The 25,595-nt window shown below is 40.5% G+C and overlaps 4 protein-coding genes across 4 annotated transcripts; 2 read left to right on the top strand and 2 right to left on the bottom strand.

Moving 5' to 3' along the window:
* Nucleotides 1–10,317: 10,317 nt before the first annotated feature.
* LOC148912370 (uncharacterized) lies at nucleotides 10,318–12,588 on the bottom strand. Its single transcript, XM_089027785.1, has 5 exons — nucleotides 12,328–12,588; nucleotides 11,983–12,059; nucleotides 11,827–11,904; nucleotides 11,472–11,742; nucleotides 10,318–10,922 (listed from the first exon to the last, which is right to left on the bottom strand). The coding sequence occupies exons 1-5, from the start codon at nucleotides 12,380–12,382 to the stop codon at nucleotides 10,798–10,800; spliced, it is 606 nt and encodes a 201-aa protein (XP_088883911.1). The 5' UTR covers nucleotides 12,383–12,588; the 3' UTR covers nucleotides 10,318–10,797.
* Nucleotides 12,589–13,220: 632 nt separating this feature from the next.
* On the bottom strand, nucleotides 13,221–14,309 carry LOC148912369 (uncharacterized). Its single transcript, XM_089027600.1, has 3 exons — nucleotides 14,132–14,309; nucleotides 13,447–13,572; nucleotides 13,221–13,255 (listed from the first exon to the last, which is right to left on the bottom strand). Exons 1-3 carry the CDS (start codon nucleotides 14,307–14,309, stop codon nucleotides 13,221–13,223), a joined length of 339 nt encoding a protein of 112 aa, XP_088883726.1.
* An 874-nt stretch (nucleotides 14,310–15,183) lies between these two features.
* On the top strand, nucleotides 15,184–18,633 carry LOC148912368 (uncharacterized). Its single transcript, XM_089027445.1, has one exon. The coding sequence runs from the start codon at nucleotides 15,184–15,186 to the stop codon at nucleotides 17,980–17,982; it is 2,799 nt and encodes a 932-aa protein (XP_088883571.1). The 3' UTR covers nucleotides 17,983–18,633.
* A 4,522-nt stretch (nucleotides 18,634–23,155) lies between these two features.
* Nucleotides 23,156–25,246, top strand: LOC116295365 (uncharacterized). The gene has a single exon (XM_031703162.2). It carries the CDS (start codon nucleotides 23,156–23,158, stop codon nucleotides 25,244–25,246), a length of 2,091 nt encoding a protein of 696 aa, XP_031559022.2.
* Nucleotides 25,247–25,595: the final 349 nt, after the last annotated feature.

Raw genomic sequence — 25,595 nt, 5'->3', positions numbered from 1 at the left:
CAAGTAAGACCACGGACGCCGTAGCAGACTCCGCTATCCGACTTGCCACTAAATTGCTCGGACTTGCACTGCCCATAGGCGACGTGGAGCAACTGCGGAAGGACATAAGAGATGACTATGTCATATCCCAAGAACTTAAGATAACCTGCGGCTGGTTGTCTTTGAAGTGCGGTAAGTTAATGGCAGTCGCCTCTGCGGCTTTGCACGTAGCTCAGCACGTCGACTTGAAGGAGGTACTAGGTTCCTTCGGAACATCTTGGAAGGACTTCAAGAAGGATAGAGAAGTCGAAAAGGTCTTCCAGGCAGCACTTACTGAGGTACCTGATCAAGTCGCCTCAAGTACTTAGTCAAGTCGTCCTTAAGTACTTAGTCAAGTCATTCGCGGGAATTACCCAGGTCGCCTCAAGTACCTAGTTAAGTCATCCTTAAGTACTTAGTCAAGTCGTCTTAAGTTACTTATCAAGTCCTTCAAGTCCTTAGATATAAATGAGTGAAGCAGAATCGAAGGCGGAGGAAACCCCTCAAGTAGAGGAGCGACGAATCACCAAGGCTAAATCTCCGGGGAGAGTTGCCGCGGGAAAGAAGCTCGCGGAGATGAATAAAAAGAACAAGGCAAAAAAGGAGGAAAAGGTGGAGGAAGAGGAATCCTTTATTAATCCTGGGTACGTCATCGGCGCGTTAGGAGTTGCTATAGCAGCAGGCAGCCTTTACTTACAATGGCGGGCTACGAAGCCAAAAGTAGAACCACCAACGTATCACGCACCTGTGGAGGTTAGAAAAAGTAAGATCCCTGAAATGGAGTAGATTTATCACCACGTACCGTGGCGACCTAGATTTTCCTTCTCGCTTTGTAATATAATGTCGACCGCGTTGTTGAAAACTGTTGAAGAGGCAGCTATCATTACTTCCATCGTTGCGGGTATTGGTTGGGTAGGTAAGAAAGTGCTCAAAGAAGGCTTTACTGAAGACCCAAGCAAGAGCTTCGCTAACTTTGCTAAGATGACCGCTGCCGTAGGCGGGGCTATCATGGTAAAGGATTACCTACGGAAGGAAAAGTACCTACCTAATGTATAATGGTTAGCTTAGTCGCAGGTGGAGTCATTGCAGCTTTAGCATTTACAGGGGCTAATTATGGTGGTCAATATTTGGATAGATTAGTTAGAGGCGACAAAAGCGGTGCCGCCGAAAGAAAAAGGCACGACTTAGCGCTGGAGAAATATCAGCGGGACGTGGCGGCTTGGAATAAAAAAAGACAAGCCTACAGGGATTGGTTGGATAAGAATTACCAAGACAAGATGCAGGCGGATAAGAACTTCGAAAACACAGACTACGCCTTCAAACTTTATGCGCAAGCGCACCCCACAGTGGTGTTAAAGAAGCCTGACTTTAAGAATTACTACCAGCCTTCTAAGAAACAAAAAAATAGTGAGTTGGTCTTCGTGGGAGTTGCAGGGCTGGCGGGAGGCGTGGCCTTGGCGTATCTAATATAATGATCGTCTTTTTGGAAAGCGACAAGAATGACTTTACCACTTGTCTGAATCCTCCCATCCGCGCGGAAAGGGTTCGGTTGGTTAGTTGCTCTTTGTACAATTCTTGGTATAATTTAATTAATGGCTTTGTCGTTGACAATGCCGCCAAACCAAAAATACCAGATTCCCATTACACCCCAATAACACTGGCTAAGGAGCTAGCAAAGCATGGATATACTCTTACCACAGGATTACCCCATGAAATGACATTCAAGAAAAATAATGGGAGCGCTAATTTGAAGGACAGTCCATTGGTAGAACTCCTGGGCCTTACTAGTACCACGATAAATAGCGGCAGTACATATGATGTGAAATGGAAAGTCGCATCCTCTTATGAAGTCTATTGCGACTTGGTCCATAGTTACAACAATGGAGAAAAGTCTTCTCTTATGTCCAAGTTTCTGCCCCAAGGTAATCCATTTGACCCAGTGGAATACACTCCCATTTCTTTGAGCTATGACTTATCTAATTTGGTAGAAAGCATAAACATCACCATCAAAGTGGACGGAAAGACGGTGGATTTTAACGGACGCAAGATCAATCTTGTTTTGGAATTCATATAATGGGCCGCGTAGAGGACAAACTCAAAAGGATTTACTATGGGCCTGAAGGCTATTGGAAAGGAGCGTCGGCCATCAAGAAACTTGCAGCCGCGGCCAGGGTATCAGAAGAAATGGCTAAGAACTGGTTAAAAAAACAAACCCTCTGGCAGGTTTATCTTCCCGTGCCCAAGTACATTCCCAGGCCCAGCTTTACCGTAAATACCCCCAATGAAGTTCATCAGGCGGATTTGCTTTTCTTGCCGCACGACAAAGTGAGAAAGAAGACCTATAGGTACGCTTTGACCGTAGTTGATATCGCAAGCAGATATAAGGACGCCGAACCCATAACCAGCAAGGATTCTGGGGAAGTCGCAGAAGCCCTAGGTAGGATTTATAAGCGCGTCTTGAAATGGCCTAAGCTGCTGCAAGTGGATGCGGGAACAGAGTTTATGGGCGTGGTTACTAAGACCCTGAAAGACCACAGCACTAAGATTAGGAGAGCTAAAGCAGAGTACCACAGGGGTCAGAGCATCGTCGAAAGATTCAATAAGACCTTGGCCGAGCGCCTCTTTGGGTACCAGTATTGGAAAGAGCTGGAAGATCCCTCCAAACGCAACAGGGAATGGACCCAGAGGCTCCCCCAGGTCGTCGCGGCTTTGAACAACGAGGCGGCCAGGGCTACGGGAATGAAACCCAAGGATGCCATAAAAAAGAAACACGTGGAACACAAGTCCTTCATCAGAAGTTCGAGGGCGGTCTTCCCCCATGAAAAGAAATTAGGTAATGTCACGGTTCGATATCTCTATGAGCCGGGTGAATTAGAAGGAGGATCCAAAAGAGCTACGGATCCTAATTGGTCTTTGGAAACTTACCAGATCCGAAGTGCGATAGCTAAGAAGGGTCAGCCCATCTTGTATTATCTTCATGATGGTCCCACGCGTGGGTTCGTCAAAGAAGAACTGCTTATCGTGTGATGTCCGAATGCTATCGTATGCACTCCGTCATCACACATCCACCTCTTACCGTCAAATGCAGACAGTGACACCTTCTCCTGCGTGACGTTATGTATCTGATGACCATAGCTGCGCAGGCTGTTCATCTTATGCCGCTGTTCCTTGCGTGTTCGTAATACGTTGAGGTAGGACTCGTGCGTAATGTCCTTCTTAACCACATACTTTTTTACGCCTTTAGCTTTCTTTTCTACGCCGTCTAACTTTAGCACGCTGTACATCTTTGGTTTCAGACCCACGTACTCTACTATGGGTTTTCCTAACATTTCGTCTTTCATCTTCCCAATTACCTTCTTATTCTTCGCAGAGTAAAGGAAGTGCTCCTTCGGGTAACCGCTGGTGTCGTACTCGTCTATGTCGGGGAGGCAGTCTTTGTAAACGTCTTCCGTTTGCACTTCTAGAATTAGGGAGTCGGTGTCTGTGTACAGGAGGCGACAGCGGTCTCCGTACTTTGGCTTAAGCTTATCGTAGTAGAACTCGTACATAAGCAGCTTCGATAGATCCAGCACCGTAAAGCCTGTGTAAACGGGCTTGTTTAGTAAGAGGTTTGCCCTTTTCATGTGAATCACGTAGAAGTTCAGCATTTCTACGTATCTAACGAAGCCTGGCTGTGACACGTATGCTTCTGCTTCCTCTTTGGTGCTGACTATTTTTACGCTTACGCGCTTGCGGATGTTCTCCATTGTCTTTCCGAACACGCTGTTGTTCATCAGTTTGAAGAGGTTTTTCTCGAAGTCATTTTTCGCTGCGGTACGCTTTTGCGTGTTAAAGTCAATGTAGGGGCGCATCCAGGGTTCCTGCGTGAATTTTAGGACTCTGTGGATCTTCTCTACGCGCATTCCGTGTCGCACGTAGAACTGTAGGTTGCGGTAATGTACCACATACTTCTTCTTATCCATCAGGTTCATAGTTAGTTTCCTGTACGGTTTGTAACCAGGACACATTTGCTTTTGCAGCGGACTTAGCTGCTTAAATGGTATCTCTATCGCTTCTGGTGCTAAGGGGAACTCATTGTGTTCGTCGTGCAGGTGCTCTGGGTACTCCAGATCCACTTCTAAGACGTAACCCTTGTCTTCCTCCTTTCCTACCTGCATGTAGAAGTCTATCGGCTTCACTGGATCCCATTCGAAGTCTCTCACAGGTAGGTACTGTGACATTGCCCAACCATAAAGGTTATTCGCATCCAGGTAGTAAATGTATGTGGTTGGTTTCTCTGGGTCGTGCTCTACTAAGGGGTTGTTTGCGCGGGCGTAACGTCGGCTGGGTCCGCATACGCCGCCACGAATACCGTCTTCCATAAACCGATACATGTCGTACTCCGTTAGGAGATCCAACTGCGCATTTGTCTTCTTTAACAAAGCACTCCAGCTGAGCCCAGGAGCCGTGTAGAAATTAGCGGGATCCAATCCGTAATATTCCATAGCCATCTTTCTGAAGCTTTGGAAAACATCTGCGAGCAGCACTACGTCAGACCTTAGGTAGATGTCGTGGTAGTCCCCCATGTTCTCACAGGAGTACTTTTCCCACACGTCTAACGCATGCTGGTACTCCTCATCCTTTATACCAGACTCGTTTAGGGTGCTGTAGAAGCGATCTTTGGGTGGTAGGGGTTCCTTGAATCGATCCCAGGAGTCCATGTATTCGTATGGGTAGACTCCTTTCCTTTCCGCGCCGTATTGACTGGAAATGGGAAAGTTGGTGTTATACTTTACGAGGTTTGCCAAGGAGTCCGCCATGAACTGCTGCGAATCTAAGAACTTTAGCTTACCCACAGTTACGGACATGTAGCGCTCTTTGTTGTTGGGTATGCATTTGACGTCGGAGCCGTCTGTTCCTTGTAGTAGCAAATGGGAGTCGTAACCGCGGAGGTTGTGAAAGAACACCGGAATCTCCATATCTGGATTTACTTTGAAGTTTATATTGCATTTCCAATGAGCCGCTCCTCTGTATTTACCAGTGATGTGGCAGTGATCCCTAACCTTATCCACATAGAAATCCTCAACAAATGCTTTGTGGCAGTGAATGCAGTGCGTGGAGGGCTTTCCCGGCTTCTCACCTTTCTTAGCATACTTCCCGCATTTAAAATGAGCTTCTCCTAGATACTTTCCATCTTCATCCCACGCTTTCTTGGCTCGTCTTCCAAACTGGAGAAGCGTATGTTGACAAATGTGGCATTTCTTTGCCTTGTTAAAAGCCTCCTGGTTCTCTTTGGTAAATTCCATCTTCTTTGGACGTCTTAATTGTTCTCTAATCTCCCCCTCCTCTTCTCGCAATGCTTCTAGAAACTCATTAGCTGCGTTCTTACCTCGGTAAATCACAGGAGGGTTTGCTTTACCGTCTGATCTGACTACTATGTAACCAAAGGAGCAGATCTCGTGTAATCCTACCTTATTCGTGGCGCCACGTTTCTGCTCTTCCTTAGTTATCAACGCTTCGAAGTCTGCATATATCACGTAAGGCACTTGCATCTGCTTTTGATGGTCTGCGTATGAAAGCTCTTTGTTGGTGGGCATCTGGATCCGTTGCGCCACTTCTTCGACTCCGCGGCAGATCTCATCGTGTTTCTTTAGGGTATTTAAGGATGTAAATGACAGCAAGCAGCAGTCACAGAAGTACTTTTTGCCTTTGTGCTTAGTATGTCTGTAGAATAGTCTGCTAATGTGTTTAACCCATGAGTAGTGTCCGCCGTGGTAGAATAAATGTACGCGCTCTCCTTTACTTTTTGACAGAACTAACGGTACTATCGTCTGCTCTCTGACTCCGTAAACGTTAATTGCTAGATCGTTTATTTCCTCAAATATGGGGATGTCTATCAACTGCATGGGAAATTCCACACCATCCCACTCTAAATCATCTGTGGGATACTTACTTGTCCTACAGGGATCCTTCTCTGCTGGATACAGTGCAGACCTGATTGCCCACATAAAGCATCGATTGTCTTCATTCTTCACGTTTACAATAGCCTTCTTCCTTTCTACCCACGTTGGTAGCGGTACGTAACTCCCCCCTCGTATGGGTACGTACCTGGCCATACTTATCTCTATTCCTTCAACCTCCTCTACTGTCCAACCCGATCCTTCTTTCGTGTAGTTAGACAGCGACTCCATTATTGCTTCTAAGGCTTCACTGAGTGACCTATCCAGATTCGTGGATTCTAATATCACTAACGACTTTGATCGCAACATTGCTGTCGTCATTACCTCGTCTTTTGACAAACTTACTTCTACCATTATGCTCGCTTTCAGGGCTCCTAATTCTTCTATACCTTTTCGGAGAGTCCTTTTAACCTTCCTTTCTGACTGACGCCAAAACTGTCTAACGTCAATCTCACCGTTACCGGGTATTGACACCGTGCTGAAGTTGCTTTGGGATTCCATCTATATAATAGGAAATATTTTATACCTAATACCAAGCACTTTTTAAGTCGTCGTAGTCGTACTCACAGTCCTGACAATGCCAAAACAATTTAACCTTAGTCTCAAACTTCTTACCACATCCACAATCATAACTGCTCATACACTTCGTCTTCATTTTCAAATGCTTTTTCAAATCCGCTTCTTTCTTAAAAGTTCTCTTACATTCTTCGCACTCCATATATAGACTAACATATTTGCGCTGTTGCCCCCAACCACACTTGGAGTGGGGATTGTCCGTAGGTGGATTTTTGACACGGGTCTTGCCCGTGTTGAGATTGCGCTGGAACCCCCATTCCCTATACTACTGTTAAAGCCTAAAGAGCGAATATTAAAATTCAGATGTTGATTTTAAAAGAGGGAGGCAAAGTGGAGAACCTGGAGAAAATCCACGTGGCACAGAAGAGAACCAACAAACAATTATACTGAAATACCAGGAGGGAGGAGATGACTCAAATGGTTTTCCTACTAAAAAATTCTGAAACAGTCCGATGACAGTGTGACGTCACATAGCAACCAAATCTTGGCGCGACGCGTCTAATAAAATTGTAATTTTAAAGGCGGGAATCTTGAAACGAAAAGCGGTCAAAACAAAGATTTAAAAGTTTATTCACCTTTAATTTAACGTAAGCATAATAATTACTCATTAACTTATCAAGTTCAATACTTTTTTAATCATATCAACGATCTAAAACTCTGAAAAGTTAAATAACTTGAGCTACTGGCCTTTCGTTTTCTCGCCATTTTTTTCCCTGCAAGAAAAGTTATCGCGTAGTTAGAAAAATCTTTTCTCTTCTTTCCCTGCATTTTATAAACCCAAACAAGGACGTTTTACTACTAAGCTGTTGGGCTCTTAACTAAGCTAAAGTACGTTTTCCCTTGTCTTTCCACTGTGCTCATCAATCCTTTTAATTGTCAGTAACTCGTTTATCGTATTCGCCTTCGTAAACCAGTCGTACTTTTTGAAAATTTTTTAGTCGCAAAATCAACATTTAGATGGTTTATTCTTTATCTTTAGGGACCATAAATCATATCTGCGTTCAGTATCTTTGACCTCCTTTCCTCGACCTTGGATAAAGCATTTTTTTGTTGCTAAAAATCGATTTTTTTGTTCTGAAATTCTATTTATTTTACAGTAAGCTTATATATTGTTGTCAAAGAATACTTATATAAAAAAACCTAAGCTTATACAAAAAAACGTTGATGACATTTATCAAGTTTAATTGAAAAATATTTTCAAACATTTCATTTTGTGGTTAAAAATAAATTTATTGAATATTTTATATGGAAAAAATTGTTTGCTAAAATTGCATGATTTATATTAAAAATTGATTTAAAAATATTGCAAGTTGTTAAAAATACATTCATTGAATATTCTTTTTAAATATTGAAAAATTGATTTATAATATAACAATCATCTTTTACCCCACAAAGTTAGATGAAATTTAAATACTGAAATCCATATTTGTATAGTTGAAACCTCACTGTTAAAAATGGCAATTTTGAGGATCTTCATTTATATCTTCCTTTTGTATGACCTGTATTTTGACTCTGTTGGTGGGTTATTTTCTCAAGACTACTATCACATTGTACAGGTGATGATGGCAATCATCCTCTACCATGGTTTAACCTGTTTTATTTATCAAAATTCTTTCCTTTGGTCATGCAAAGTCCCATTTCTGGACTCTCCTTTTGAAAAAGACACTATGATACAGAATAACTCATTGCTGAAGAGAGACAAGCTGTACAGACGCACAAAAAAACACAAGAAAAATTATCTTTTATTTCAAGTGAAGAGCAAGAATCGTGCCAATTATTGTAAGCAGCAGTCATTTAAAACTGTAAGAAGCCAGTGCAGTGACACAGCTGGTAATGGTGTTGATCCTGTGTCATGGTTCTGGTACAAGATTCCAGTATGATTCTTCAAATTTTCATAAGATGTGTACAGTTTGCCTTGTCTCTGATGTGTTTAATATCTTTTGTTGTTACAAAGATGTGTGTTTGTGTGTGCTATAGTGGTACATTTGTTGCCAATAATATTTAATCTTCTATTTTTTCCCAAATTCTTTATGACACAATATTTGATGGTAGTATTAGTGTATATTTCTTTCTCTTTGAGGTGGGAACATTTATTCCTTATGTTCTACATTTAGACTGCTGTATCTTAGTTGAAGAGGTATTCAGTGAACTATTAATTCCTAGTATGAACTTTTTATAAATGTATACTGAATGTTAAGCCTGGTCATAATAATTGTGTGTACGATAATTGCAATAATCAAAACTACACTCACCCCAACGATCACACTTCACAACAAACTTCAACACCTGGATTCAAACCACTGATTAGCCGTTATCTTAAGCCCTGCTACTTATGCTCAGAGTTGGGGCGGGGGGGGGGGGGGGGGGGGGGGGGGGGAAGAGAATTGGGAGGAGTTGCTTGTCAAAAATGTTGAAAATGACTTCTAAAATAATGATTTTTACCCCCAAAAAGGTACAAACTATCTATGAGTGCTAAGTGACGGAAGGGAGGTAATAATCCTAAATTTCAACTGTCAGTCTGGCTTTCATTTTTTCATTTCATTTTTTTTTTTGCAAAGAAACCACCGAACCCCCTGGGATATAATTAACGATCGGTCCCTTATGAAAAGCTGCATACAGTATGTTCATGTAAAATGTTGTCTTTTCCCCATGTCCTTTTATTTGCTTGACTTCTTATTTTAAATCTTGTAATAGTTTATGGTTGAATCATCTATTTTGTATGAATAATGTTTGTCTCAGTTGTTTTCATCTCTGCCTGCATCTCTGAGTGTTAAGTGGGAGCCCTGACATAACACTCTGGTCCTGATATAACAACTTGTGCAGCAATCGTAGAGATTATAAAAACATTATGCATCACAGGAAAATTTCAGTGACATTGATATCTACTTGTTAATACTTAGAAATCGCTCGAATTATGAAAAACAACCACAACAACTTTCGAATACACTTTCCTTTCCTGTTTATTAAACTTCATATATTTCATCGTGAAACACACCAGTTTAACACTTGAGTTCTAAAAAGAACCAAAATTAAATATGAGCTCGCCCAACCTGGAATATAAGATCATATTTCATGGATTAAAATCATTTTAGGATAGGAATAGGAAAGTACAACATGGATAATACAAGCTATATTTAGTAGTAAATAGTGCTAATTGAACAATAGAAAACAATAATAATTTAACAGTATTTAGTGGTATTTATGTTACACACTTATAGTTTGTACTCTACTCTGGGGTAGTTTATGTTAATTATGTAAATAGTTAATTTTAAATTTGATGACTTTTGATTTTATTATTCACTCTTATCAAGTTAATTATTCACATATTTACCTTTTGCAAGTCTGCCTTGTTGACTTATGATTTGTGCAAAACATGGTGTCAAACCCAAGGAAACGTTTTTCCAACTTCAAACAGATTGATGAGCAGTTGTGCAAAAGGTTTCTTCATGAAACTCCGCAAATACAAAGATGAATACCTAGGTTCCTTAACCTCCTTTTGTGATGCCATAGATCAAATCTTTAAGTCATCACCCGTACGAAACGGGCAGATCTGTTTTTGATCTGCTGCAGATCTGCCAAGAAGTCTGTTACAGATCTGCAAACAGTCTGCTAAAAATCTACAGACTATCTACAGATTATCTGTGGAATATCTGTTGATTATCTGCAGATTATCTGCAGATTATCTGCAGAATATCTGCATAAAGTCTGCCAAATTGATCTGCAGTTAGGTCTGTCAATTACAGACGTTCAGCAGATGCTAAACATTTAAAAACAATATGCTGGCTCCACCAATCATATCCCTTTTATTTAGAGAACAAAATAATGTTTGTTATCAACATTCCACAAGAACATGATTGCTGCAGATGAGTGATGTATAATATGATATCAGGTTACATCATAGAGATCACTACATGCATGGCATACTTCTGTAGATTAGTACGCCCATGCAATCGATCCTTACTCCATACCGAATCAGGAAAAAGAAAGAAAAAGCGTTTTCTAGCTGTCAACAAAGAATCCGTACTCAGACAATATGTAGCTACCTAATTTTTTTGGCATAAAGGCATTTTTCAAAACATCCTAAGTAAGTCATTGTGAGTGAAACACTAATATAGCTACTAATACACGCTTATAAACACACATCCTAAATGTAATAATATATATACTCAAAAATACAAACCTATATAAATCACTTATCTTACTACTTACTCCTTACAAATACACTTAAATTCCTAAAGATACTTTATATTAGTCCTTCAAAGACTTAAAATTTTGAAACTTCCTTAAGTTTTTTTCTCTTGGCTGTCCCAACTTTGTTGGTCAAAATTCGATTCATCTTGGAGACGGTCAACTCCGTGTTGTTTATGGAAGCGAACCGTCCAGAATAAGCTAGAAGAAAAAAGAAAGCGTTTAGAAATTGCTTTTCCGTTTTAATTTCACGGCTCAACGATAAGTGCAAGTGCCCTATCTTTATTATTAAAACTTAGTCATTATTGTAATAATATATATAAGTTTTTAGGGACGGACCATTAGATAGTTGAGGGGGATGGGGGGTTGCGTAAATCCCCAAAAAATATCGAGCAAGCACTTAAACCTCAAAAAAGAAAAAAAATATCGTGCAACCTCTTCTGCTAGAAGAAAAATATCTAACTGTACGCAAAAAAATAATGTAAAAAAAAAAAAAAAATATATATATATCATGCCAACAAAATTCCTGCAATCGCCCATCAATTATCTAATTGTCCATCCCTTAGTTTAAGGGATTTTACTCCGACGAAGGAATAACGTCCGAAACGTCAGTAAGTTTTTTCATCTTTTCACGGTGTATAATTTACCTTTTCATCATTACTGTTTCATTAGAAACGCCGACGCAGCTCATACTAGTTTTTAGCTAGTTATATCTTCTTAGTTTAAGATTATAACGTAATAGGTGCTGACCTTTCACTGTCTTGACGATGTCCTGATTAAGTGTTGTCATCACGGACCCATCTTTTGACGTTAGTTTGCGGGTCCCGTGAGCCAGACTCGTGGCCAGTGTTTCATCACTAAAGAAAGTTTCTATAAGCAGCAGAAACAATTTTCTCGCATCTTTTCCGCTCTGGCTGTGAATGGAATGGAGCCTTGCAGAAGATATATATACTCCAGATCCTGGCACAAGTTCTTGCTTTCCAGGACCTGGAATGCTGGAGCATTCTTGATTGCTTTCTGCCTGAAATTTGAGAAACATTTTAGTGAGTCGTGCTAAACTACAAACCGTAAGACATAGCATTTGTATCAAATTAGTTACACTTACTGGTTTTAAGTTCTTTTCAGCATTGATGTTAGTTTGAGATGATGCCGATTCGTTGCATCCTACATATGATGTTTGATACTAAATTTAAAAAGAAAGGTTACAAACAACTCATTAAAATAATGTATTGATGTATAAACTATAAAAGATGCCGCTTACCTGGTTTGCAACGTCGCCTCCTTTGTAAGCGTTCAAAATGTTTTCGAGAAATTCAATGTTTTCAGAACTGATAGGAACTGTAAACAAAACAGACCAATTGTATTTGTTATTGTTGTTTGGTTTTCAATTAAAAGATTCATTTATACAAAAAGAGGTCCTAGAAAATCACGATTGTGAGAAAGCTTGAGATTTTGAATTCTCTTAATACAATAGGCGCTATAAGATTATCGCTATCTTAGTTTGTAATTCCGTTGTCGAACTTATAAGCGTGACTTTAATCGAATGGCATGCACACTGTACATGCAATCCTGTGCAAAACAATGAGAAGTACAAGGGAGAACTTACATGGTAATTGCCTTCTTTTTAGAGCTGCTATTTCTTCTTTGAGCTCATTTACCATTTCTGAGCAGTTTGAACAAGGAACGACTCTTTCGACTACTGGTTCAACTTCAATTTCGGATGTTGAAATGTCTTCCGCATCCAAGTCGTATAGAGATCGTAAGAAGTGACCCGTCTCCCCAAGAGATATTTCTTCAGTCACAGTGTTCGACGGACGTACTGGAGTGTAATATGGAAGTCCATGCGTGTTAGATGGAGGTGCATGAGTGTTAGATGGAAGTGCATGAGTGTTAGATGGAGGTGCATGAGTGTTAGATGGAAGTGCATGAGTGTTAGATGGAGGCGCATGAGTGTTAAATGGAGGTGCATGAGTGTTAGATGGAAGTGCATGAGTGTTAGATGGAGGTGCATGAGTGTTAGATGGAGGTGCATGAGTGTTAGATGGAGGCGCATGAGTGTTAGATGGAGGTGCATGAGTGTTAGATGGAGGTGCATGAGTGTAAGATGGAGGTGCATGAGTGTTAGATGGAGGTGCAGGAGTGTTAGATGGAGGTGCACGAGTGTTGGATGGAGGTGCATGAGTGTTAGATGGAGGCGCATGAGTGTTAAATGGAGGCGCATGAGTGTTAGATGGAGGTGCATGAGTGTTAGATGGATGTGCATGAGTGTTAGATGGAGGTGCATGAGTGTTAGATGGAGGCGCATGAGTGTTAGATGGAGGTGCATGAGTGTTAGGTGGAGGTGCATGAGTGTAAGATGGAGGTGCATGAGTGTTAGATGGAGGCGCACGAGTGTTAGATGGAGGTGCACGAGTGTTAGATGGAGGTGCACGAGTGTTAGATGGAGGTGCATGAGTGTTAGATGGAGGTGCATGAGTGTTAGATGGAGGTGCATGAGTGTTAGGTGGAGGTCCAGGAGTTTCTGCTGTGGAAGGCTGATGGGTGGTGACATCAACTTCTGTTGCTTGATCCGTATAGCGTTCCTTGAAGAAAATAGCTGCTTGCGTTTTCCCCGCCTCTATTTCAGCATTCTTTTTATTTTTCAATTCTTCTTTCTTGCTTACCGGCTTCTGTTGTCGTGGGGCATTGTTTGTTTTCTTTACTATTTTGTTTTGGTTTTGGTGACCATCATTTCCTTCTTCACTCTCCAGAACAATTCTTGATTTTTTTCGCGGTCGTTTTTTGGCCGTGACTTCGCTCTCCATTTCCTCAGCAACCTTAACACACTCCAGTTCGAGTTCCTCCTCGTTATCTGAAATACATATTTTGTGATTTGTACATCACTTAAGTCTCTTGCTTCAAGCTCTAAATGTTTCACTTTTAATCATCAATATATACCATTATTCTAGAAAGTCTAAAGGCATTATTTCCCTGTACTCAAAGAATCAAATCAAGGTATGCAAATGTACTAGTGTCACCATGTTGACTGTTGAAACCTAATAGCTGCATAGTCAACATTCCAAGTTTTTGCGCCTAAATTTAATTTCTACATATTCGGCGCCGCGCAAAAATTACCGAGTTTGATTTAGCTTATTGTTCTTTTTTTACCAAGTTGGTAAGAGTAGTTAATTTTGTTTAATATTCTCTTGTATAGATTTATATGTAGTAATTTTTTCAGATAATCCGTACTTTCGCGCAAGTCAGCTATGTTGCGAAGTACACAACCCTTAGTTAAATTGATCGACGGAATTCACTGACTTTCTTTATGCATGTAAAACATGAACATATTTGTAACTTAGGCCATGGCCTACGATGATTATTCAAAATTCGAAGACTGTATATTTTAACACTGATCATTTGTTAAGACTCACCTCCAACCATTATTATCTTGGCAGGATATGCTGTGAATTTAGCGGCCTTTCTACCTTTCCTGCTCTCCTCCCAATCTACCATAGTTGTTTCTCCCTCTTTGACATTTCCATGAATGTTCCTTGCACACACAACGCTGTACTGCTTATCTTGGATCCAGTAAACCAAAGCATAGGCCATTGTACGAATTTTGCTGAGAGGATGCTGTTAGCGTTGTCTAAAACCAATTCGGAAAATGGCGCGCAAAAGTGAACACCGCGTTTGAACTCAGTCCATAAAGTGACATTTGATCAGTCGATCGCTCTCAGATAACATGCCCTTATCGGATCGGTTTCCTATTGGTTGGGTACGAAGATCCATTTCAGAGAGAGGAACCGTGTTTACTTAAAATAGAAAAGAGTTCACACCAGCTTCCTAAGTATATTTATTTTCAGTTTTACCTGTCAACTTATAACCAAAGACCTACTGAACGCTTGTACAAATTATCATTTGCATTTCTGTAGATACGTATGCAGTCGTTGTATTCTTTGTTGTGGTCGTAATTTCTCTAAGACAACAGTAACTGTCAGCAGAATTTTATTTGGGATTGGTACCGTCTACTTTTTAGCAATGTTTTGGCGAGTAAAACTTGAACAACCGTAAGTTTTATGAGATCAAGATGATTGTACCTCAAAAACATTATTTTGTATTAAACTTATGAGAACTAAGTCAAGTGATAATTGACCCAATTCACTTTTAAGAAATCACAAGACTGAGCTAAGTAAACATAAAATGACAACAAAAACATCATCATTAGCGAGTTTCATATCCGAGTTTATAGCTAGGTTTTATCTTATTTTTGCCGAAATTCCAAATTTGAACAACGTTAAAATACGCTCGCTTCTAAGCAGCTTGTCAGTGATGCGTTTAGAATGCGTTCACTATTGTTAAAACAAACACCTGAAGGAACACCCTTCATATTAGGTTACAAGTGGGGAATGTATCTAACAGTCAAGTGTCTATAAGTCTCGCGTACGGCCGTGTTTAGCTTCGGATAATAGTTTTTTTTTCACCAATGGCTGAAAATACTGATGACTATTCTTCTTCTATTTGCAATGAAGAAACAACCGATGTTAATAAGCCTTTCGAAATACCCGGTTTGTTTTCCCAAGTCGAGGGAATAGCATGTGATATCAACTCAACATATTTTGAAGTGGATCAAGAAGACAACAGTCAAGTGTCTATTGGAGATGGACTAGAGGAAACAAATGACACAGCTATCAGTGAAGTTGGTTTTAGCCCCCAAAGTCCATCACAATCACTGGATATTTGTGACTATATGGACCTTTTGGAGAATTCCGAATATGTCGTTGATCCTGAGCAAAGGAGAGAAGAGGTTGACCTTTTAGAGCCCGAATTTGATGAAAGTCTTAATGATAGCACACCATGGCCCGAGGAATTATTTTCAAATGTTACCGATGACTATGATGAAATGTTTTCAACTCCAGCTGAAAACTTGTTCGAAGATGATGAAAGTGAAAACAATGATAGGCAAAACGACGAGCATCATCAACCGCTTTATCACAATACCCCTTTGACAGTGTCAGAAAGTTTACTGCTGATCATTACTTTCGCCATACGGCATACACTATCTGGAAGCGCTCTGGAGGATTTGCTTGTTTTGATCAGTTTGCATTGCATCGCCCCTAATTTGTGCCGGAAATCCCTTCAACAGTTCCGAAAATTTTTCAAAAACATCAAGAATCCTTTGGTGTATCATCGTTACTGTTCTTATTGCTTCTTACTCATTGATGACAAAGCTACAGTTGTTTGTCCAAACACTCTTTGTGCACGAGACCTTACAAAGAGGAACTCCTGCTCTTTCTTTATAGAGATACCAATTGCGCAACAGATTTGCAATTTGTTTGCTAAAAATGGCTTTTATGACAGCTTAAGCTATCGTTTCAAAAGGACCAAAAAAAATGAAGACAACTTTGAAGATATTTACGACGGATCCGAGTATAAAAGACATTGCAACCCTGGTCTATTAGATTTTCAACACAACCTATCTTTGTTATGGAATACAGATGGTGTCCCAGTTTTCAAATCTTCTAAGTACTCAATATGGCCATTATACTTCGTTATTAACGAACTTCCGTTTGCTGAACGCACTAAGAGAGAAAACATGTTGTTTGCTGGGCTCTGGTTTGGAGATACTAAACCTTTCATGTTAACATTCTTACAACCTTTTCATTCATCTTTAAGAAAACTAGAAACGGATGGAATTAACGTAAAAGTGAAAAGTAGTGACAATAACGTTCGCCCTCTTGTATTGAGTAAAGTAATCTTGCTGGCGGGAACATGCGACTTGCCGGCGAAATGTCTGGTATGTAATACAATGCAATACAATGGAGAATATGGTTGCTCGAAATGTAAGCAAAAGGGCGAAACTGTTAAAGTTTCTGAGAGAGGACACGTCCACGCATTTCCATTTATTCGGCCGGATCCCACTGGACCACAAAGGACTCATTCAGAAACTCTAAAACACGCTGAAAAGGCAGTAAATAGTGGCAAGCATGTAGATGGTATTAAGGGACCATCATGGCTTGCTGGGCTTTCGAGTTATGACATCATCAAAGGAACTGCAATTGATTATATGCATGGGTTATGCCTTGGAGTTATGAAATCTTTGCTTGGCCTTTGGTTTGCCCCAGAACATTCCGGCAAACCATTTAACATTACGAACAAAGTTACAAAAGCAGATGAAAGGCTACTTCAATTACATCCTCCCTTTGAAATAGGACGAATACCAAGGACAGTTGAAAACCACAGAAAATATTGGAAGGCATCTGAGCTGAGGTCATTTTTACTTTATTATGGGATACCGGTGTTGTTTGGCATTTTGGATGACCATTATTTTCATCATTTTGCTGTTTTTAGTGAAGCATCATTTATTCTTTTACAAGACTCGATATCAGAGATACAACTGCAGCACTGTCAAAGACTCCTAGAATACTTTTGCTTTATGCTTCCCTATTTATATGAACTTCGTTATCAAACTATCAATATCCACAATCTTTTGCACCTTCCTCAAGCAGTGCGGGAACTTGGTCCGCTGTGGACCCATTCGTGTTTTCATTTTGAAGACAAGAATGGGTATATCTTAAAAATGATTCATGGCACGCAAAACGTTTCTTCGCAAATTGTCTCAGCAGTCTCTTTCATTCAAAATTTACCACAGATGGTAGAATCCCTTGAACGTAATTCAAGTGCTTTAGCTTTTTATCGGAAGCTAATTGGATTTCAACAAAATACACAGCAAACACAAGTAATGCATAATGCTTATGCACTTGGATCTTCTTTTTCTCGAGAGCTTACAAAGGAAGAGTTCACTGCTCTAGCAAACGAACTAGGATACAACCCTGACTCGAACACTGTTCTTGCATTTACTCGAATAAAAAAGGATAAAGAGATTTTTCATTCAAGTTTGTACAGGAAAGCGACTGTTAGGAATAGCTATACCGTCATGTATCAATCTGGTGGAAACGGTTTAAGATTCGGGCAAATACTTTACTTTTTCCAATATAAGCCGAGTTGTACAAGGATGGGTAACTGTATGTTCAGATGCACATGCCATGCCTTCAATTACTCCATGATTCAAGAGCTTTCACAAGAGCAAGATATTAATTTGTGTACAGACGACTCATGTCCAGTTGAATTGACTCATGTAATTCCAGTTAAAAGGACAATTTTGAAAGTAATTCCTTTTTCAAGTATCGTCACAAAGTGTATATACCTAAGTTATAAACAAGAGCCATGTCACGAAGAAATAGCCTTTGTTGCAACTTTTCCTAACAAACTGGAACAATATTAATTTTTAAAAGATTTTATTTATCAATCATTTCTCTTTCAAATTTGTATTATAATATTGTCAACTTCAATTTCCGGTTGGCGTGCCCCAGTGCGGTGACCGTGCTGTTTTCATGCATTCATATACAAAAACCGCTCTTAGTTTACAACTATATCTGATTCAGTATAAACAAAGCAGGGAGAATGTAGAGTTTTATGTAGTTTAATGTGGTATTTACGAGGCTTTTGTTTTCTGATTCTGTTGAGATTTTGGGTAAACGTAACGAAGCCCTTGACGAAATCGTCCATGTGTTAACAGATAATATAAGTCTAAAATGAAGTCCCATGGACCTTCAGGATAGACCAGCGATTTAGTTTAAAGTACAACTTTGACGAAAATTGGTCTCTCGGCCAAAGAGTTATTATGTACAGCGGTTTTACCTATGACGTCATAAGTACATGCAACCTTAGAGTAACGCACTTTGACCAGAATACATTTCTTGTTCGAGTTACCTCGAGTGTATTTGACGTTTTAAACGCCTTATCGTTTTAAACGCGTTAATGAATAAATCTAAACAGTCTTTTCTAAATCTTCGATACCTTATCAAATGATAAGTCAATTCGGGAAAGTTGGAAGCTCGCTATTACAAGGTCAACTGATGTTTGTTTAATTACGGTATGTACCGTGTTTGGAGTAGTTATCTATTTTCGAATGTGTATTTGAATTACCAGCGTTTAGAAATATTAGGCATAAAATGGAAACCAAAGGAGCACTTAAGAGTTGCCTCGAATAGTAGATTTGATAAGTCTTGATTATTTAGCGTAAGCCGAACCCTTTCTTAAACGCCATGCAGTCATCTGTTCATTAGATATTTTTGTCCAAACCACGAATCTTGAAAATAATTTTACTTAATAGCGGAAAATTATATAAAAAATTCTTGCAAATTAAGTTTTTGCCACTAAGGTTTATATAAAAAAGGTATAGATCACCCCAAAAATTAATGTTCTCGATATGATCTCCAGGACGATGCTACGCGCTGTTATTTGTTTGCATATTTTATGGCAGATTTTGCAGATGTTAGACAGATCTGTTTTTGATCTGCAGGTAGTCTGTAGAATATGATCATTGCAGACAACCTTCTTACCAACATCTGCACAGACTAAGAGCAGATCATGCAGACCTAAAACAAGGCTGCAGTGCATCTGTTTTGGCAAAAACAGATCTGCTGCAGATCTGTTGCAGATCTGCCCGTTTCGTACGGGCAAGGTCTTAAAATATTCTTGTGTGTCGCCTTTTTTCGAGTGGCTCTTGGAAAGGTACTTCGCAAAGAAAAATTCAATAACTAAAGATCTTTTTCTTTAAAAGCATCAAAGTAAGTGAAGAAACATTTTCGAAGGACTCCTTTGCCCTCCTGAGCCCAGGAATCAAACCTTCTGGGTTGCATTGGTGTAAGGTGATGAAATTATAGCAGTGCGCATCGTCGTCTCACTAATTTTGAGGTGTTCTATCCATTTCTAAGGTTCATTTTGAGACGACTTCTTGGTATAACAGCGTGGGGTCGTGTGACCTCTAAAGTGTAAGTCCCCAATTCAAAGATAAATACCTCCTGCCAGTTGTTTGCCCATTTGTCATAGAGGTTCTTAATTTCCTCATCAGTGGTAGTAGGGCTGATGTTTTTCAAATGAGAATAACCATCAAAAGAAGACATCTGAAGTGAAAATGAGAGGAAAAGTTGAATATTTAAGATTGCAGAAATGCATGAACCCCCCAAAAAAACTATAGAAATCCAACCACGTTCGGTGTCCTAGTGCCCTTGGCGGAACGAATTCTGAATAGCATTGGAGTCAGGCTCTCTTTTCCTCCTTTTCCCCCTCCCTCCCCTTGGAAAAGTGTATCTTAGCACCGCATATTCCCTTGATACCTTCTTATCACCATTCACTTTTTATTTTTGATATTATTTTCACTATTATTATCGTTTTATTTTCTTTTTATTTCATTTAGCTCTAAAATGCTTTCACTCCTACGTGAAACAATCCAAGTAAAACAAATAAGAAAACAATGGAATTTTTGTCTACTACTATGTATTATTGAGGGAGCGTTGCGTGACAACACTATAAACGGCTGTTGATGACGTTTGGAATATTTTACTTCAGACGGGCGTATTTGTATCTCTTGTACTAATAAAGATTATACTAAATTCGTATCGCGCGCTTGTCTTATGGTGCTTTATCGTTCGGGTTTCTTTTAGCTCTAATACTTAGCTTGTTAATACAAATCGAATTCCGAAGAATTCCTTTTAAAAAACGTTCTTGTTTTAACGAGGGTAACCTGTGGCCCTCGTTCCATAATCGAATTGGATTTTATGGGGGAAACCGGAGAAACCCTTGAAGCACAGGATATAACCAACTGGAAACTCTTCTCACATATAACACCGAGTCCGAGTGCAGACATTGTCACGTTCGTTCGAAATGCTATAACAAAAGTGTGTTTTCTGTCTATTTTCCTCTTATTTCAGTTGGTAGAGCAACAGACTTCGTGATGAATATTTTGTTTACGCCGTTATGAGAAAAGCTGTGCCAAAATAATCTTGTATTTTCGATGTTTGGTTTTAGATTTATTACCAGTCAGACTCTGTAACGCAATCATTGCCACGCATTCTCAAAGCATTAGAAATATTACAATTTGATTGAAATAATACGTTTTCATTTTAGTAAATGATTGTTAACTTTATTTCGATGATGATGATGATTAAAATATTGAAGTGGGTGCAATAAAAACATGATTTTCAACTTTCGTGATTTGGTCGCCATCTTTGTGCTCCTCAAGATCTAAGAACACATGGCGGCCCCGGATCCCCGGAATGCACTTCAAAAAAAAAAAAAGGGTATAATCAGTCGCTCGTATCTCCGCATCTAAAACTTCTTTTAGCTAGAATTTTGGCTGAGACATACAGTTTTAGTTGCTCTTTCAGTCTGTGGAGGTTGTGTCGTATATAAGTATTTGGAAGTGGTTTTCGATGACGTAGGTTTGAGCAAGTAATGATGAAAAGGTAAAATATCTCAGCCACTAATGTAATATATGACGTAATGTTATATGATCCCAATGTTATCATTATATAATCATAGACACTACTTATTGTACTTGAGTAGTTATAACAGGGGCTTGAAATAAACATCTTGATTCTACACGATCTGAGCGACTACAACATGGTGTCAGAACGTGGTCTATGAGCGAACCATTACTCGTATCAGTTAGAATGGCATCGAGTCTACAATGGGCAGCGCCCAGAGAAATGTCTTCTGAAGGCAACGTCAGCGAGAACTATCGAAAGTTCGAAGAACACTGGAATCTATTCGAGAAAACAGAACTTAAAGGAAAATCCGAAGAGGAGCGATGCTCGTATTTTCTGCTCTGCATTGGCGAGAAGGGTCGAGAAGTGTACAAGACACTGGACCTTCCTGACGAAACGACGACTGACGACAAAGGCGAGACAGTTTGGAACAGGACTACAGCGGATATCAAGACGGCGTTCAAGACTTACTGTAACCCGAGAAAGAACATCACTTTTGAAAGACACAAATTCAACACGAGAAACCAAGAACAAGGGGAGACAATTGATCAATACGTGACAGTATTGAGGACTCTTGCTTCACTGTGTGAGTTCAAAGATCTCAAAGACGGACTCATACGCGACCGGATTGTGTGCGGCATATCTGATCAATCCCTGAGGGAACGCTTATTACGCGAAGCAGACCTGAGCTTAGACAAGGCACTCAACATTTGCAGAGCATCCGAACACTCCAGACAACAGTTAAAAACTATCTCAGAGGCCAAGAACGCGAACGTAGACTTCGTCAAACAACGACAACCCAGATACAACGAGCGCCACACCCCCACGCAGACAAGAACGACAGGCGACTCCAAGCAAAAGCCATGCGGTAATTGTGGAATCCTACACAGGCCAAAATCATGTCCTGCCTACGGGAAAGAATGCAACAGTTGCTCAAAGCTCGGACACTTTGCAAAATACTGTCGATCAAGCCAGCAACAGCAACAATTTCAGCAGAAATATCAACCAAGAAATCACCGAACACGTGTACACGAAGTAGAATACGACGTCATTGAGAGTGATTATTCCGACCACGGCGTTGATCAGATTACAATAGACTCTGTCAACGAAAGCATCGATCACAACGAACAGTATGCAGACATTCGCATTGGTAACAAGGACCTGAAGTTAAAACTCGACACCGGAGCAGAAACAAGCGTCTTAACAAAGGAGGATTTCTACAAAGTCGTGCCTCGTAAGCGTCGCCGAGAAAAACTACAAACGTCCCACGCAAGACTCACAGCTTTTGGTGGTCACGCAATACCTGTCATAGGACAATGTTCTTTAATGTGTCAATTTAAGAACATCAAACAAATAGTCCAGTTTCAAGTCGTCGAAGCTGGGAAGTCACTTCTAGGATGCGAAGATTGCGAAACCTTACAGCTCATAACATTTAATGTTCATGAAATGGAAAGGAACACTGACTCAAGCAAGCTGATTGGACTCAGCAAGGAAGAAATCCTTAAGGAATACTCAACATGCTTCGAAGGATTAGGCCGGATATCGGAACCTTACCACATCAAGATTGACAGCTCAGTTAGTCCAGTTATACACCCACCAAGAAAACTACCGGCAGCGCTACGCGAAAAAGTGAAAGACGAACTAGAACACATGGAAAGAGCGGGAGTCATCACTAAAGTCAATGAACCAACTCCATGGGTCAACTCGATGGTCGTCAACGAAAAACGTTCCGGAAAGTTAAGAATCTGCATTGACCCCCGTGACCTAAACAAAGCTGTTAAGCGCGAACATTATCAACTCCCAACACAAGAGGAGATTACCGCGCGTTTATCTGGAGCCAAATTTTTTAGCCATTTGGATGCCCAGTCCGGATTCTGGCAGATTCCTCTAGACGAAGAGAGCTCACTCTTAACAACCTTCAACACACCCTTTGGTCGGTATCGCTTTCGAGTAATGCCGTTTGGGTTCGTGTTTGCTCAGGAGGTATTTCACAGAACTGTCAGTGAATTGTTTGCTGATGTAACCGGATGCGAGACAGATATCGACGACATTCTCGTTTGGGGCAGAACCTTGGAAGAACACGACAGAAACCTTAAATAGACTTTGGATCGCGTTAAACAAATTAACATGACTCTAAACAAAGAAAAGTGCAAAATCAGATGCACTGAGCTCGTCTACCTCGGAGAGAAGCTAACAGCAGATGGAGTCAAACCTGACAACAGCAAGATCAAAGCCATCATCGACTACCCAACACCCCAGAACAAACAAGAGATTCAACGCCTACTAGGAATGATCAACTTTGTCGCCAAGTTCACTCCAAGAATATCAGAAACCACAGCGCCGCTCAGAGAACTTATACGGCGAGACGTCGAGTTCCACTGGAGCCATCATCACCAAAAAGCCTTTGAAGACCTCAAGAAACAGCTATCCACGTCAGACACTCTCCAGTATTATGATGTAACTAGGCCCGTTATTATCCAAGTCGACGCTTCACAAAAAGGACTCGGAGCTGCACTCTACCAAGATAAAGGGCCCGTCGCCTATGCCTCAAAAGCGCTGAATGAGACTCAACAAAACTATGCACAGATCGAGAAAGAACTGTTTGCTATAGTCTTTGGATGCAAACGCTTCCATCAATACATCTACGGGAAGACGGTAACCGTGGAGACAGACCACAAACCACTTGAAGCAATTTTCAAAAAACCACTATCCCAAGCTCCATCACGTCTGCAGAAAATGCTACTTCAGCTACAAGCCTATGACATCCATGTAAAATACACAAAAGGAACTGAAATGTACATTGCTGATGCACTGTCACGTGCATTTCCGCCGGAAGTCACCACGGAGGATTTCGAAAGAGAAATTCAAGACGAGAAGTACATACATCTTATGTCATGTGAGGCGTATGTCACTGACCGTAAGCTGCAAGAGATAAAGGAACACATTCAACGTGACATCACCATGCAAGCCCTGATCAAACAGATCAGGAGCGGCTGGCCCGAACATAGATCGTCAGTCCCACTAGTGTCTAGAGAATATTTTGCTTACCGCGACAGACTGACCGAGAATGAAGGATTGGTCTACGCTGGACATACAGTGTTAATACCACCAACACTCAGAAAAGATACTCTCCACAAGCTGCATCAGTCCCACCAGGGAATCGAGAAGACTAAGCAACTGGCAAGACAAAGCATCTTCTGGCCGGGAATGTCTACCCAGATAGAAGACATGATATCCTCATGTCCGACGTGTCTGAGACACCGCAACGCCAATGCCAAAGAACCTCTACACCCACATGAGCTGCCACAACGGCCATGGCAGCGCGTAGCAACAGACCTGTTCAACTGGAAAGGAAAACCCCACCTTGTAGTAGTTGACTACTATAGTCGCTACCCAGAAGTATCAGAACTGAGGGATGAAAGATCAATAACAGTGATCAACAAAATGAAGTCCTTTTTCAGTAGACACGGTATTCCTGAAGAGGTTGTGTCAGACAACGGTCCCCAATACTCCTCAGAAGACTTCAAAGTCTTTGCAAACAACTATGGATTCATACACACAACTACTAGCCCTAGATACCCCCAGTCAGGTGGACTACATGAGAAGACAGTACAAACTGTGAAGCGACTACTCGAAAAGGCAAGAGAGTGCAACGAGGATCCCTACCTAGCCCTACTCCACTACAGGAACACACCAATCAATGGAGTCACACCAGCCCAAGCCCTTATGAGTAGAACCTCGAGATCTACAGTTCCAACAGCAGCAAAGAAACTACAACCATCTGCGCTGGACCATAAGGAGTTTATTGACAACAGAATAACTCAACAACACAGACAGAAGGCATACTATGACCTCAATGCACAACCACAGCTTCCACCACTGCAAGAGAATGAGGAAGTCAGAATGAAGAAAACACCCGAAGCACCTTGGGAACCAGCTACAGTTGTAACTAAGCACCACACGCCAAGGTCTTATGTAGTAAAGGCTGATAATGGTACCCTCTACAGAAGGAACCGGCGACACTTAATGAAAATTAAGAGTCCAAACATTCCGGAGGAACCAGTAGAAGTCGACATTGAGGATACAACACCCACATCCGATCCTGTACCTGAACAGAAACCAGAACCTGCCAAGATCGACACACAAGACCTAAAACCAAACATTAGGATGAGCAGTTTTGGGCGGTTAATTAAACCCAACCCAAAATATGCTACATAGACTGATTAATAACCTAGAACCCATGGATTTGATCAAAGACTGTTTTATCATTTATATATTGGTATAGTTTAGTCGTTGTTCCGGTTTATTATTTGAATGTTTATTTAGGAAAAGGGAGATGTAATATATGACGTAATGTTATATGATCCCAATGTTGTCATTATATAATCATAGACACTACTTATTGTACTTGAGTAGTTATAACAGGGGCTTGAAATAAACATCTTGATTCTACACGATCTGAGCGACTACAACAACTAACACAAAATAATTATTCAAGACACGTATTATTTCTTGTTATACCAAATACTGCTATGCCTTCATGGTGTGGTCTATTTGATATGGCACG

This window comes from Actinia tenebrosa, unplaced genomic scaffold (genome assembly GCF_029948245.1).
Source record: "Actinia tenebrosa isolate PJP-AT-01 unplaced genomic scaffold, QUT_ActTen_1.0 PGA_scaffold11__36_contigs__length_13525064, whole genome shotgun sequence".
Taxonomy (NCBI): domain Eukaryota; kingdom Metazoa; phylum Cnidaria; class Anthozoa; order Actiniaria; family Actiniidae; genus Actinia; species Actinia tenebrosa.
Note: the sequence above shows the minus strand (reverse complement) of the source record. Positions and strands in the feature narration are given on the sequence as shown.